This window comes from Phocoena sinus, chromosome 2 (genome assembly GCF_008692025.1).
Source record: "Phocoena sinus isolate mPhoSin1 chromosome 2, mPhoSin1.pri, whole genome shotgun sequence".
NCBI lineage: Eukaryota > Metazoa > Chordata > Mammalia > Artiodactyla > Phocoenidae > Phocoena > Phocoena sinus.
Genome location: NC_045764.1, coordinates 50,534,983 through 50,548,429, shown reverse-complemented (window position 1 = coordinate 50,548,429; position 13,447 = coordinate 50,534,983). Strand labels below are relative to the sequence as shown.

Below are 13,447 nucleotides of genomic sequence, written 5' to 3'. Positions count from 1 at the left end.
TATACAATTAATCCTATACCCCAAGACAGGCTGTTTTAAGCCTTTGGGGCAGCTATGTTACATGGAGCTCTTTTGTTGACAATTCACAGAAGCCAACTAGAGTTAGCTTAAGCACAAAGTCTATGGGCCTTAAGAACAGAATCAGTGATTGGGAAATTAAAGAAAACTTAGGAAGTCTCTGCCTCCATCTTTTTTCTAGTTATTTACTTCATCTTTCTCTCCTTGTTTCCCAGTCTACATGGCTACTCCCAGACCTCACAAGATTATACAGTATTGTATAGAAGCCCAGAGAGAAATAGAGCCTGATTTTCTTTCTCAGCCTCTGCTGTTCTCTCTTGTTCTCTTTCCTTCTCCCACACCGTCCTTTTCAAAATGCCCAGGGAGAGAAATGGTCCTGCTTGGGTCAGGTACCTACACCAGGACCAATCAACTGTGGAGAGAAAGCAATGTCACAAGGTAGAAAAACGGCAGTACTCTGCAATCCAATAGAACGGGGAAAAGGGACATTCCCCAATACCAAGAATGGGTATTGGCAAACAACCCAAGAGAATCAACTATATGAGTCATGGATCTGTTTGAGAAACTGATAAAAACATTGGATCTTCTTCACAGCAATATGTACACACTCACAAACACCAAACTGTCCATACAATTTGAGGGCATTCATGAAGCCCCTGTAATCCATTCTTAGATCCTAATTTTAAAACTCTCTATTATCCATTTAGATATTTTAAATCCTTAAAATTTTTCAAATACTGCTCTTAAATTTTCAAATTTTAAATACTGAATGGGAAATTACATTCAACGGTTTTTCAACCACAAAAAAATACACATAATAAAATATTAAGTCTTTCACAGGAATATAACACATAAGAAGTCTATACTAATAACATGGACTAGGTAGAAGAGGCTAACAATCAGACATCAACTGGAGTCTACTGTCATCAAATGGACACTATATGGCAGTCCCTCACATTTTTTACTGCAGTTAAAATAACTTTTCCATAGTATGTCCCCAAAGACGGTCAAACACTTGGGGGATGTGTACCTAGCCCCTCTCCCATTCAAATCATAACACTTGAAATTACCTCATAAAGAGATACATAAAGTTATTCAAAAAATTAGTAAGATCTAGTGCACTGCTACTTATGATGGCCTAGAAAAAAAAAGTCTATACATAGTTTAATCAGAAGTTTCTACTCAAAATACACAGCTATTACTATATGCAATTTTACTCAAAACAAGCAAAACCAAACACAAACAACAAAAATAAGCTAGGGAAATAAAATCAGAAGTAAATGCCTCAAATCTATTATGAAACAGGTGAGATATAAATTTAAAATCATATTAAAGTAGTCAGGAAACCTATACCCTCCTCCACTGGTTACTAGGAAGCAGTCAATGACATTAGTAATATATCCTTAACCTCTGAGAGTATATAATGGAAGGAAATGGCCACATTTTACCACAAAATGTTCTTACATTACAGGAAAAGACAGGAAAATAGAAAACAAAGAACAATGTTTTAACAGAGAGTTGTGTTACTCAGACATTCTTTAAATGTATCGAAAAAGGGGCTTATGAATACAGGACTATACCTATGCATTTTGATTATATAACATATCTTGTATAAACTTCATATATGAAAGTACTACGAAAATCTAAAATATTCGGTATTATATCCATGCATTTTGACTCTATAATGTATCTTGTGTAAGTTTCATATATGAAAATACCCTGAAAATCTAAAGTGTTATCTTTGCTGATATATTTTCTAGACAATCTCTGAAAGAGAATCTAATTTCCTGAGTATGTGAATACATAAACTTGATGAAAGCTAGAATGATGAAACACCACTGAGTCTGATTACATACAATAAAATTCAAAGATCATATTCCCACACCATACTGAAAATTTTTGTATTAAGTAGAGTTGGAAAAAGGAAGACTCTCATTATATGAGGTTAAAAAATATTTTTTTAAGCAGAGTCAACTGCTATACTAATTATCATTTTTGTATACAATATTGAACCTATATATGAAAGTCAGCACATAAAGTCTAAAAATTAATCAGCTACTGTGTTTCATTTAGAAATTTCTGTACTTGAAAAACTTTGGAGAAAGTATTTTTTAAATTATAAATTCATTCATGGATTTAACATGAATAGTTTTTAACAGTTTCACATGTCCCTGAAGTTCTGTGACAGGTAGTAATTTGTAATTTTGCTTGAGTCACACATTTCACTCGGATACACTAAAAGACTAGCTGGTATTCCTAGTTACTAGGAAGAAATAATCCCAGCCAATGTGAGTGACATCTGTATTTTTTTTGCTCATTTTTGAATGCAGAGTAACTCTTATGTAATACCTGAAGCACAAGTTTTTTATTAAATCATACTTCACTTTTTAAAAAATATGCGAAATGACACAGGACAGAGGAATCTGCAAATGTGTGGGTTCACAAAGGAAGGTCTCTGAATACACCTTGTAAGAAAGTCAAAGGGTTTAATGGTAGCTCAGAAGAATGCAGGATTTTGGTACTATCAATAGGTACATCATAATCTAATAGGATGATCAGAAGGCAGAACTGACAATTCTAGGACTCAAACTTAAATTCTGCTACTAAATTCTAGTATGATTTCACATTAAATCCAAGTTAATGTACATCATTTACCTCACTAGAGAATGAGAGAAAACACTGTATGTATCTGCTTTTGGGACACTAAAATGCAAAGTTCATATAAATTCTCCTATGTGAAATTCAGAACTGAAGGAGCTTTTGGTACAAATATTTCACCAGGACAGTGATTTGAAGGAGCATTGATTCCAATGCACAACTGTAGTAATTGTAGCTGAAAAACATAAATGCCACCTTCTCACACTTGCATCAAGGAAAAGACTCTGAGTCATATTTCATCCACATTCCTTAGTGTCATCTTCAAACAAGTAGACAATCAAATACTTACAAATATATCTAAAGCCCACTGCCTAGACACAAAGTAAGAAATATTAATAAAAATAGACTTGTAATATACAAAAAGCTCGTGTGCTACAGACTATGATTACCTGGAGGTAGGAATTGCAGTTGGTTATTAGCTAATCGAAGATGACGTAAAGCTCTCAGACGACCAATTTCTGGGCAAACAATTTCTAAGGCATTGTCACTAAGATCCAAACACTGTAGTTTTACAAGGGACCCAATGGCTTCGAAGAGAAAAGAAGGGTAAAAGCATGATTAATTTGACCCAAGTGTTTTAACACCAAACTTTAATGCAAGTACTCCAAGTTTAAATATTTTAATGCTTAATATCCCTGTCTCCAGGGCTGACATAATAGTAAAAACATATATCAAACTAAAATTTTAAAAAATTTTTATTAGAGTATAGTATCAAACTAAATTTTATGAAGTGATAACACTTCTACCTTGATATAAAGTAAGTTTAAAAATAGCACGAATAAAAATGTTAAAACAATGTAAAAATTACTTGAATAAATAATTCATGAAATGATATATATGTAGATAAATAGATATTTTATCTAACCAAAATGCTTAACTGGATTTATTAAACTTAAAAGTTATCATTTTATTATTTACCCAAGGACAGTTTATCTGATAATAAATTTTTACCTAACCATTATAACCATTTTAGACTTCTTAAATTTAATTTAATTGTAACAGTTAACTGGATTACTAATTAGAGGAAAAAAAGCTTTGAAACTAATAAAGATGCTCTATAATTAAAATTCCCTAATTTTCCAACCAAAATTGGTTTAAAGAGACAATCTGTTCTACTATTATAAACTATAATAGCACTATACTATCTGTTCTACTATTTAAACTATAGCACCTCCTAACTAAAAACTTGAAGTGCACGTACCTTCCGGAACCACAACTATGTTATTTGAGTGAAGATACCTAGAGGAAAAGAAGGGAAAAACAGCTGTTATCCTTCAGTACTTCTGCTAGATAATCACTCTGTAAAATGCTCACTTAGAGATTTATCAAATATAAAGGGACCAGATTTTCTTTCATACCCTACTCTAAATGTGCAACACAAACTATATGGTCATCATGGATAATTAATAATACTTTGAGAATAATATTGTATGCTAGAATTGCAAATATTAAAACTATTTGCTAATTTAGTTGCTATTTTAAAATTAAAACATACACAATAAAGTATTTTTTTCAACCTCATAAAACAAATTACTAGTTTCTCTAGTTCATTTTAAATTATTCAGGTTTTCAAAAAAACATCTATTGTGTAGAGAAAAGTCAACACTTATTGTGTAAAGGAAAATGCAACTTTTAGTTTTTAAAGGATAACTTCACAAAATAATCAAAGATATTTCAAGCCAGTATGGAGAACCAAAAATGAAGCAATTAAATACTCATCATTTATGATATCTGTAGAAATATTCAACTGTCAAGGTACGTAATATATTTCACAGCAAGAGGAATTTTGTAAATAAGAAATCAAATTCTTTTCTTAGAAAAAAAAAAAGGCTACCCGGCTGACAAGTCCAGGCAAGTCTAAGTAAATAACATTCCCCACTGAAGTATCTTTAGCACTCTCTGGTGGAGACTTCATGCAATAGTCAGCAGCCAACTATTCAGAGCAAAACAACAGTGACCAATGAAAATCACATAATAATAATTTTAAAAATAAATTTAGATCATCGATTTTGAGGCCAGAGAACTAGATTTTGATAAAGTATTTTCAAACCTGTTATCTTATTTATTATACCTCATAATCACTCTTCATATTATATCTTAAATAGAATTTAAAATATTTCTTCTACATATTTTAGCCTAATATCAAATGTTAAAATGTCAATGACACAGAATAAGAAAGATGCAAAATTAATAAATTTAAGAAGATTTTTATATGCTGGATTAAATCAATTCTGTGTAGGTATTAACTTGCTGGGCCTAACACAATTTAAACAATTACACTATTCTATGATTCATTTTATTCCTTGCTTTGTGTATACAGAATGACTCCATATTTTACTTTTTTTAGAATGTTTCCATATTTTAAAATCAATATTCTTTAAACATTACTTTTAGGAAGAAATATCTAACTACTTTAACAGATTACTCTAAAAATTCTTTATGCCGAAAGACTATATATATATAAGTATATACACACATTTGCATGTATTACACAAAAGGCAGAGTGCCTAGACACCAAAATAGATAACTGATTTTTCAGTAATCCACAAAATTTTTGCCTCAACTCCAATTCTACCTACAAAAAAGGACCTTAAAATGTCCAAGTCAAAATATGAACTAAAGTACTATTATCATTAAAATCAAAAAGTATATTTTAACATAATAAATTTATCTACATTATAATGAAAAGCAGTAAATGGTAGTTTAGAATGTTCTCAATCCTGACTACACATTAGAATCACCAGTGGTCTTCAAAATATAGATGTCTAAGGCCATCTCAACTCAAGTTGCTCTGATGTGCAGCTGATGAAGAATCATCACTGGTAAAGTGGATCAGAGTAGGTTCTGGAGCCAGACTGCCTGTACCTTAATATCTATGTGACCAGGGGAAAATTACTGACCTTTTCACTTTCTTAAACTACAGAAGTAGAGGATAACAGCACCAACAACATAGGGATGCTGTGAGGATTAAATGAATTAATAAATGTAAAGCCCTTAGAACGGAGTTCCATGAATGCCACTGTTATAATTATTATTGTTATCATAAGTCATTTGTAATCAAAGGCTTAGCAATTTTAAGTCACTTCTGTCTACTTAATTTTTGTAATTTCAAAGTAGTTAAAATGTTGGTGTTTTGACGTAACTGGTTTTCATCATGTTATTTTTCTACTCAAATAATGCAGGAACTCTCATTCACTGCTGGTGGGAATGCATGACTGTACAGCCACTTTGGAAAATGGTTTGGCAGTTTTTTAATAAAATTAAATATAGATATTTACTTAATAGTAATATGGCAATGTCAGTTTCTTAGTCTTGACAAATGTTCAATGAAATTGTAAGATGTTAACAACAGGAGAAACCTGGGCATACTGGAACTCTGTACTTACTATCTTTACAACCTTTTCTGTAAATAAAAACTGCTCCAAAATAAAAAAAAATTTTTTTTATTAAAGGAACAGGACTTATACTTCCAGCCATGATGAAATAATAAGGACCAGATTTACCTAATTGCTATAAGCAACAAGAAAACCAGATGGAATATATGAAACAATTATTTTCTAATACTGACAAGAGGCAACTAGTGCTATGTTCCCTGAGAGAGAAGAAACAAGTGAGGTGAGCCACACAATGTCCACAGATTTATGTCTGGAGGCAAATTGTGCACTGTGGTACAAAAATGGGATCCCAAACAAAGAATGAAGTCTCACTGAGTTATGAAGAAACATATCAGAGTTCAGGGAACCTGAGGCAGCTGGAAGTTGTGGGTACAGTTCTGGAGGAGAGGGCACTACTGAAAAAAAAAACTTCAAGGGATCCTTTGACTCTTAGCTGAATTCTATAATGCACTCCAGTCAAAAAGTAACTGAAAACCTATCAGCTGAACAGTCCACAGAGCTCATACAGGGCTAGAAAGCATTCAAGTCCTGAGCAGCAAGTATACCAAATCCTTGTTGATCACTTGGTTCATTTAAACAAGATTCTAGAAAAGTCCTGTGTGGGTAATAGGGCTAAACTATGCCTTTAGTAGAAGTTACTCTAGACCTGTCCTAACAAGCATAAAGACAGGCCATGAAAGGATCAAATTAAATTGCAAATAACTGCAGGCCAGAACAAAGCACCACAAAAAGGAAGACAACAAAGTGTAGACACAATAAAGTATTCATAAGGCCCAGCATCTAATCAAAAAGTGCTAAGAATTAGGAAAATGTGACCAATAACTAGGATAAAAAACAGTTAATACAAACGGAACCAGTATGACACAAATGATGGAATTAGCAAATAAGAACTTTAAAACAAAACAACTATAACAACTATATTCGGGTATTCAAAGAAAAATATAAACATTGTGAGAGAAATGTTAACATATAAAGAAGAACCAAATAGAGCTTCTAGAGATCAAATATACAACAAACTAAGTGAAAATGTCACTAGGTTGGATTAACAACTTATTAGATACTGAAGAAGAAAATACTACCAACCCTGAAAACAGAGAAATATATGTCCTAACTGAAGTACATTAAAAAAAAAAAGACTGAAAAGAATAGAACTGAACAGTGTGTCAGTGATTATGGGACCATATTAAACTAACAAACATGTAAGAGTCCCAGAAGCAAGGACCAGAGATAAGGGTATAGAAATAAATATCTAAAGAAATATGTTTTTAAAAATCCAAATTTGATGCAAACTATAAAGACACAAACCCAAGAAGCTCAATGAATGTCAAGGATAAAGAAAAAGAAAACCACAACAAAGTACATCAAAATCAAATCCCTGAAAACCAATAGAAGAATCAGAAATTCTTCAAAGTAGCCCAAGGAAAAAAGACACATTACATACTGATGAAGAAATATAGGAATGTCAGCAGATGTCTCTTCAGAAAGTATGCAAGCCAGAAGACAATAAACACCATGAAAATGTTGAAAGAAAAAAAGTAACTGACAACCAAGAACTCTAATTCCAGAAGGCAAAACATACACATTTCAGAACTATGAAGATGAATGTAAAGCAAAAAACTATACAACTTTTAGAGAAAAAAAGCAGGAGAAAATCTTCAGGGTCTAGGACTAGACAAAGTTCTTAAATTTGACACTAAAAACATGATACATAAAAGCAAAAGTTGACAAAGTGGACCTCATCAAAATGTAAAACTTCTGCTCTACAAAAGAACATGAAAATAGAAGTTATACAGAGGGAGAAAATATTTGTAAACAACCTATACAATCAAGGACTATTTTCTAGAATACGTAAAGAACTCTTAAAACTCTTACAACTAAAGAAAAATATCCAAATAGAAAATGAGCAATAGACATGAACAGACATTTCACTGAAGAAAAGATAAAGATCACAAGTACTTGAAAAGATGTTAAATTAACGTTATAAGCCATTAGAGAAATACAAATTAAAACCATAATTAGATAAAACCACACATGTATCTGAATGACAAAATTTTAAAGTAATGACTACAAAATAATGCAGGTGAAATGTGGAGAAACTGGAACAATCACACATTGCCAGGGGAGAATGTAAAATGGTACAGCCAACCTGGGAAATTATTTGGCAGTTTTTAATGAAACTACAAATTCAGATCAAAAGTGGCAGAGTAAGGACCACCAAAAATTCTCTTTATTTGTAAAATCAACAATAATATTGGCAAAAATTATCAGAAGCTACATGTACAGAACTCTGGAAATTAACCAAAGACTTGCAGTAATACAGGGAGGTTTATGTAAGAAAAATGGCAAAAATCTCAGTAAGAAGACTAAGCTGTGAACTTTGGGGTATTTTTACTTGCCCCAGTCCTATACCCTACTCTCCACCTCTGCAGAAGCCTGGAAAATCACTTTGCTTTTCACTTCAATTGCAGTAGCCTGGCTAGTACCTAAAGGGGCAGAACCAAGTTGGAGTTCATTTCCAGAGAACTGTCATTTGACTGTCTCATGGATCTCTGAAAGACCCCACTTGCAAGGCTGTTTTTAACTTGATCTGACTAGAAGCTTGCCCAGTACAAAAACCCTTTCCCCAATTGAGATAAATTACAGGCAATTGTTTAACTTCGCTGGTGCCTGAGGCACTAGATAACAGCTGGAGCAAACAATAGACAACCAAAAACCTTAAATGAAAACGTTGGGGAGTTCCTTCCAGAGGAACTTTAAAAAACTCTGACATATTTCTAGAAATCTAGAAGGTCACATGCATGCCCAGAGCTCATGCACATATGCTCAGGAAAGACCCGAGAAGACCCTAAGCTCTCACCTCTGCTGGACTTGAAGTTCTACATAAGAAGTGAAGTCTAAGGCAAAGTTGTCAAGTGCCTAGATGAGAGGGGAAAGCATGCCACAATACATATACAGAGACCCTCAGCAAGGACTGGGAGACTTAGCAGATTCAGGTAGGTAAGGAAATCTCTGCTTGATCATTAGCTGACCACTAAGGTAACTGAGCACAAGAACAACACAAAGATGTCTTGTCTCATCACTTCTATTCAACATTCTATGTTCTAGCCACGGCAACTAAGCAAGAAAAAGAAATAAAAGGCATACAGATCAGAAAAGAAGAAATACAACTCTTTACTGGTAGATGACTTGATCTTATATATAGAAAACCCCAAGGAATTCAACAACAAAAAAGAGCTAATGAATGAATTTGGCAAGGTTGGAGGATATAATATCAATATACAAAAATCAACTGTATTTTTATATACTAGGTACTGAACAATTCTAAAGTGAAATTAAGAATATAGTTCTTGGGCTTCCCTGGTGGTGCAGTGGTTGAGAGTCCACCTGCCAATGCAGGGGACACGGGTTCGTGCCCCAGTCCGGGAAGATCCCACATGCCATGGAGCGGCTGGGCCCGTGAGCCATGGCCGCTGAGTCTGCGCGTCTGGAGGCTGTGCTCCGCAACGGGAGAGGCCACAACAGTGAGAGGCCCGCGGAAAAAAAAAAAAGAAGAAGAAGAATATAGTTCTATGTACAATAGCATCAAAAAGAATAAATCTAACAGAAGAAATTCAGCATTTTTACACTGAAAAGTGTTCAATGTTCAAATTTTAAAACTGTTGAAGGAAACTGAGACCTAAATAAATAGAAAGATATTCCACATTCAAAAATTAGAAGACATAATACTGTTAAGATGGCAATACTCCACAAACTGATCTAAAGATTCAGTGTAGTCGTTATCAACAAGCACATTTGGCGTTTTTTTCTTTTTTTTTTTTGCATGAACTGACAAGTGGATCTTAAAATTCACATGGAAATGCAAGGGATTTAGAATAGCTAAAACAATTTTGAAAAATAAGGATAATGTTGGAGGATCCATACTTCTCAATTTCAAAACTCACTACAAAGCTAGAGTAATCAAGTCTGCATGGTACTGGCAAAAAGATAAAACATACAGATCAATGGAACAGAAGTGAAAATCCAGAAACATGCCCATGTGTCTATGGTCAACTGATTTTTAACAAACATGCCAAGACAATTCAATGGGGAAAAGAGTAGCCTTCTCAATAAATGGTGGTGAGATAACTGGATATCCCACGCAAAAACAGAACATAGACTTCTACATCATATCATATGCAAAAATTAACTCAAAATGGATCAAAGACCTAAATGTAAGAGCTAAAATTATACAACTCAAATAAGAAAAGAGGGATAAATCTTCATGACATTGGATTAGAAAGTTTCTCAGACATGACAACAAAACACAAGCAACCAAATAAAAATTTATCAAGAAAGTGAAAGATAAACCACAGAATGGGAGAAAATATTTGCAAATCATATATATCAGGGGTCCCCAACCCCCAGGCCACAGACCGGTACTAGTCAGTGCCCTATTAGGAACCAGGCCGCACAGCAGGAGGTAAGCGACAGGTGAGCAAGAGAAGCTTCATCTGCCGCTCCCCACTGCTCCCCATCGCTTGCATCACCACCTGAACCACCTGCCCCCACCCCGTCCGTGGAAAAATTGTCTTCCCCAAAACCAGTCCTTGATGCCAAAAAGGTTGGGGACTGCTGATATATATGATAAGGGTCTGGTATTCCAAATACATAAAACACTCTTAGATAATAATTTTTAAATGGACAGCAGATTTGAATAGATTTCCCCAAAGAAAATATACAAATGGCCAATAAGCACAGGAAAAGACATCATTAGTCATTAGAAAAATACAAATGAAAACTACAAGATACCAGTTCACACCTATTAGGGAGTTATAAGGAATTGGGGGAGGGGAACGACTATTGATGGGTTTCTTTTGGGGTGATGAAAATGTTCTGGATTAGACAGTGATAATGGTTGCTCAACCTTGTTTATATACCAAAACCACTGAACCATAAACTTTAAAAGTGTATGATTAAAATTTTATGGTATGGAAATTATATCTCAATTTAAAAAATGAAACATGCAATTTCCATGTGACTCAGCAATTACATTCTTAAGCATTTATCACAGAGAAATGAAAACTTATTCACACACAAAAAAACATGTACATGAATGTTCATAGCAGCTAAAATTTCATAATAGCTAAAAACTGGAAACAACCAATATGTCCTTCAATAAGTGAGTGGATGAACAAACTCCATTACATCCATACTGTGAAATATAACCCAACAACATAAAGGAACTATTGGTACATGCAACAACTTAAATAGATCTCAAGGAAATTATGCTCAATGAAAAAAAAAGCCAGTCCTGAAAGGTTATATACTATATGATTTATATAACATAACAAATTAAAATGACAAAATCACAGAGATGGAGAACAGAGTCGTAGTTGCCAGGGTTTGGGGGACAGGGGGAATGTGATTATAAAAGGGTAGAAAATGATGAAAACTGAATAATATCAGTGGATTGTAGCAATGTCAATTTCCTGGTGGTGATCTTATACTGTAGTTATACAAGACATGAACACCGGCAGAACCTCAAAGAGTACACAAGGATGTTTATGTATTATTTCTTAAGATTACGTGTGACTACCATTATCTCAAAGTAAAAAGTTTAATTTTTAAAAAAGGAGAAATAAAGACATTTTTCAGGCAAACCAAATCTGAGAGAATATATGAATTAATATTAAAGACTTTTTTTTCTCATTTTAAAAGTTCTTTAATTAACAACTTAAATTCAAAATTATAATAGTGTATTTTGCCAGTTATCAATTTTGTCTCTCAGCTCCAAATCTACCTGCTATGCCATATTGGAGCTGGACCCTGTCAAAATTTCTCCTTTGCCAACTGATCTAATGTTAGGCCTAATGTTATCAAAAGAGGGTACTGGAGTGACTCTGCAAGATGAGAGTAGCAGGAAGGCGTTTCCCTTCTGGATCCAGTCCCCTTTCAATTTTTTATTCAGCACACAGCCAAGGCCCAGTAGTCCTCTTGGACAACCTTAAACTACATTCTCAAAGTGACCATGAAGTCACTTTTGTGGCATCTCAGGCTATTATCCTCAGGCCACACTCTCCCCATCCAACAATGCACTCCTATAAAGAACTTCAGCTGGCCTCAAGCAACTGTCTTCCCACCCTGTGGCTACTTGTGCGTTAGCTCTGCCATGCTCTCAGGCAATTGCCTCCTTCCTACCAGTCAGACTGTTTCTAATAGATCAGCTCTACATTACCAACACCGTCCTGCAACAGTGAGCTGATATTACAGATCTGCTCTGGCCTAACCAGATGGCAAGGTTCTTCACAACCAGAGCACTGTATGTTTTGTGGCAGCCACATCTTATTTGAAGAAGTCTAATCTCAGCCTAGGTTTGGGGCTCTCCTAAGTCTTTAGTTCCTTCATTGTCTACTTTCTCTCGGTCCAGATCTACTTTTTTGTACTTACTAATTAATTATGAATACCATGGAGTCCTCTTTTACCTTTTTTAGTAGTTAATAACATTTTACTAGTTAACAATTCTTTATATTAATTCTCCCTGCTTAAATAGGGGTATGGTTTCTATCTCCTAACTGGACCCTGACTGATATATACATGGTTTATACATACATAGATCTATCTCTCTCACAACACTCACACACATGTAAAACATAGGACAGTAGCACAAAGGATAGGAGCGATGAACTGAAAGTATTGATCTAAGGTTCTTATATTAAATGTGAAGTAGTATATTATGTGAAGGTAGATTATAATAGGTTAAAGAAACATAATAAAAACCTTTCAACATTGAAATGAAGTAGAGTTAATAAATCAATAATGGTAGTAAAATTTAATCCTAAATAACACAAAAATAATTTAAAGAAGAAAAGTAAAGAGGGAAAAAATAACAAAGAACAACTGGGACAAACAGAAGACAAACTGTTAAGTTGGTGAACTTAAATTCAATCATATCAGTAATCATATTAAACATAAACAGTCTAAACACTCCAGTTAAATGAGCCAGACTGTTAGACTGGTCAAAATCAAAGAACCAACTAATGTTGACCTCAAGAAACCCACTTGAGTTATAAAGGCAGAAACAGATTAAAATAAAAGAATGCAAGTTCTAATTCTAGTACAGCAGAATAAACTCCTACTGGACCAATCCTCTGGCAACTAAAACACTGAACAACACACACAGACAAAATGAACCTAAGGCACTGCAAGAGTAAACAAAAAAGCCAATTCTGAAGGAGAGTCAAAACTTATAAGAAAGAATGGCACTGGGTGATTCTGGGTTTCATTAAAAAAAAAAAAAGCATTTAGTCTAAGGAAGGATACAGTTATCACAAAAAAATGGCTAAAATTCCAATAGAAAACTGCAGTGTTGCTAGCCTAAAGGAGGACAGAGTTCAGGG

General features: G+C 34.0%; 1 protein-coding gene across 4 annotated transcripts in view; it reads right to left on the bottom strand.

Moving 5' to 3' along the window:
- Nucleotides 1–13,447, bottom strand: part of LRRC28 (leucine rich repeat containing 28) — a 189,986-nt gene that overhangs the window by 147,042 nt on the left and 29,497 nt on the right. For all 4 annotated transcript variants that reach the window (XM_032623663.1, XM_032623666.1, XM_032623665.1 and 1 more), the window contains 2 exons: nt 3,878–3,915; nt 3,066–3,203 (listed from right to left, as the gene is read on the bottom strand). In XM_032623663.1, the coding sequence (XP_032479554.1) occupies nt 3,066–3,203; nt 3,878–3,915 (176 nt within the window). The remainder of the gene's footprint in view (nt 1–3,065; nt 3,204–3,877; nt 3,916–13,447) is intronic.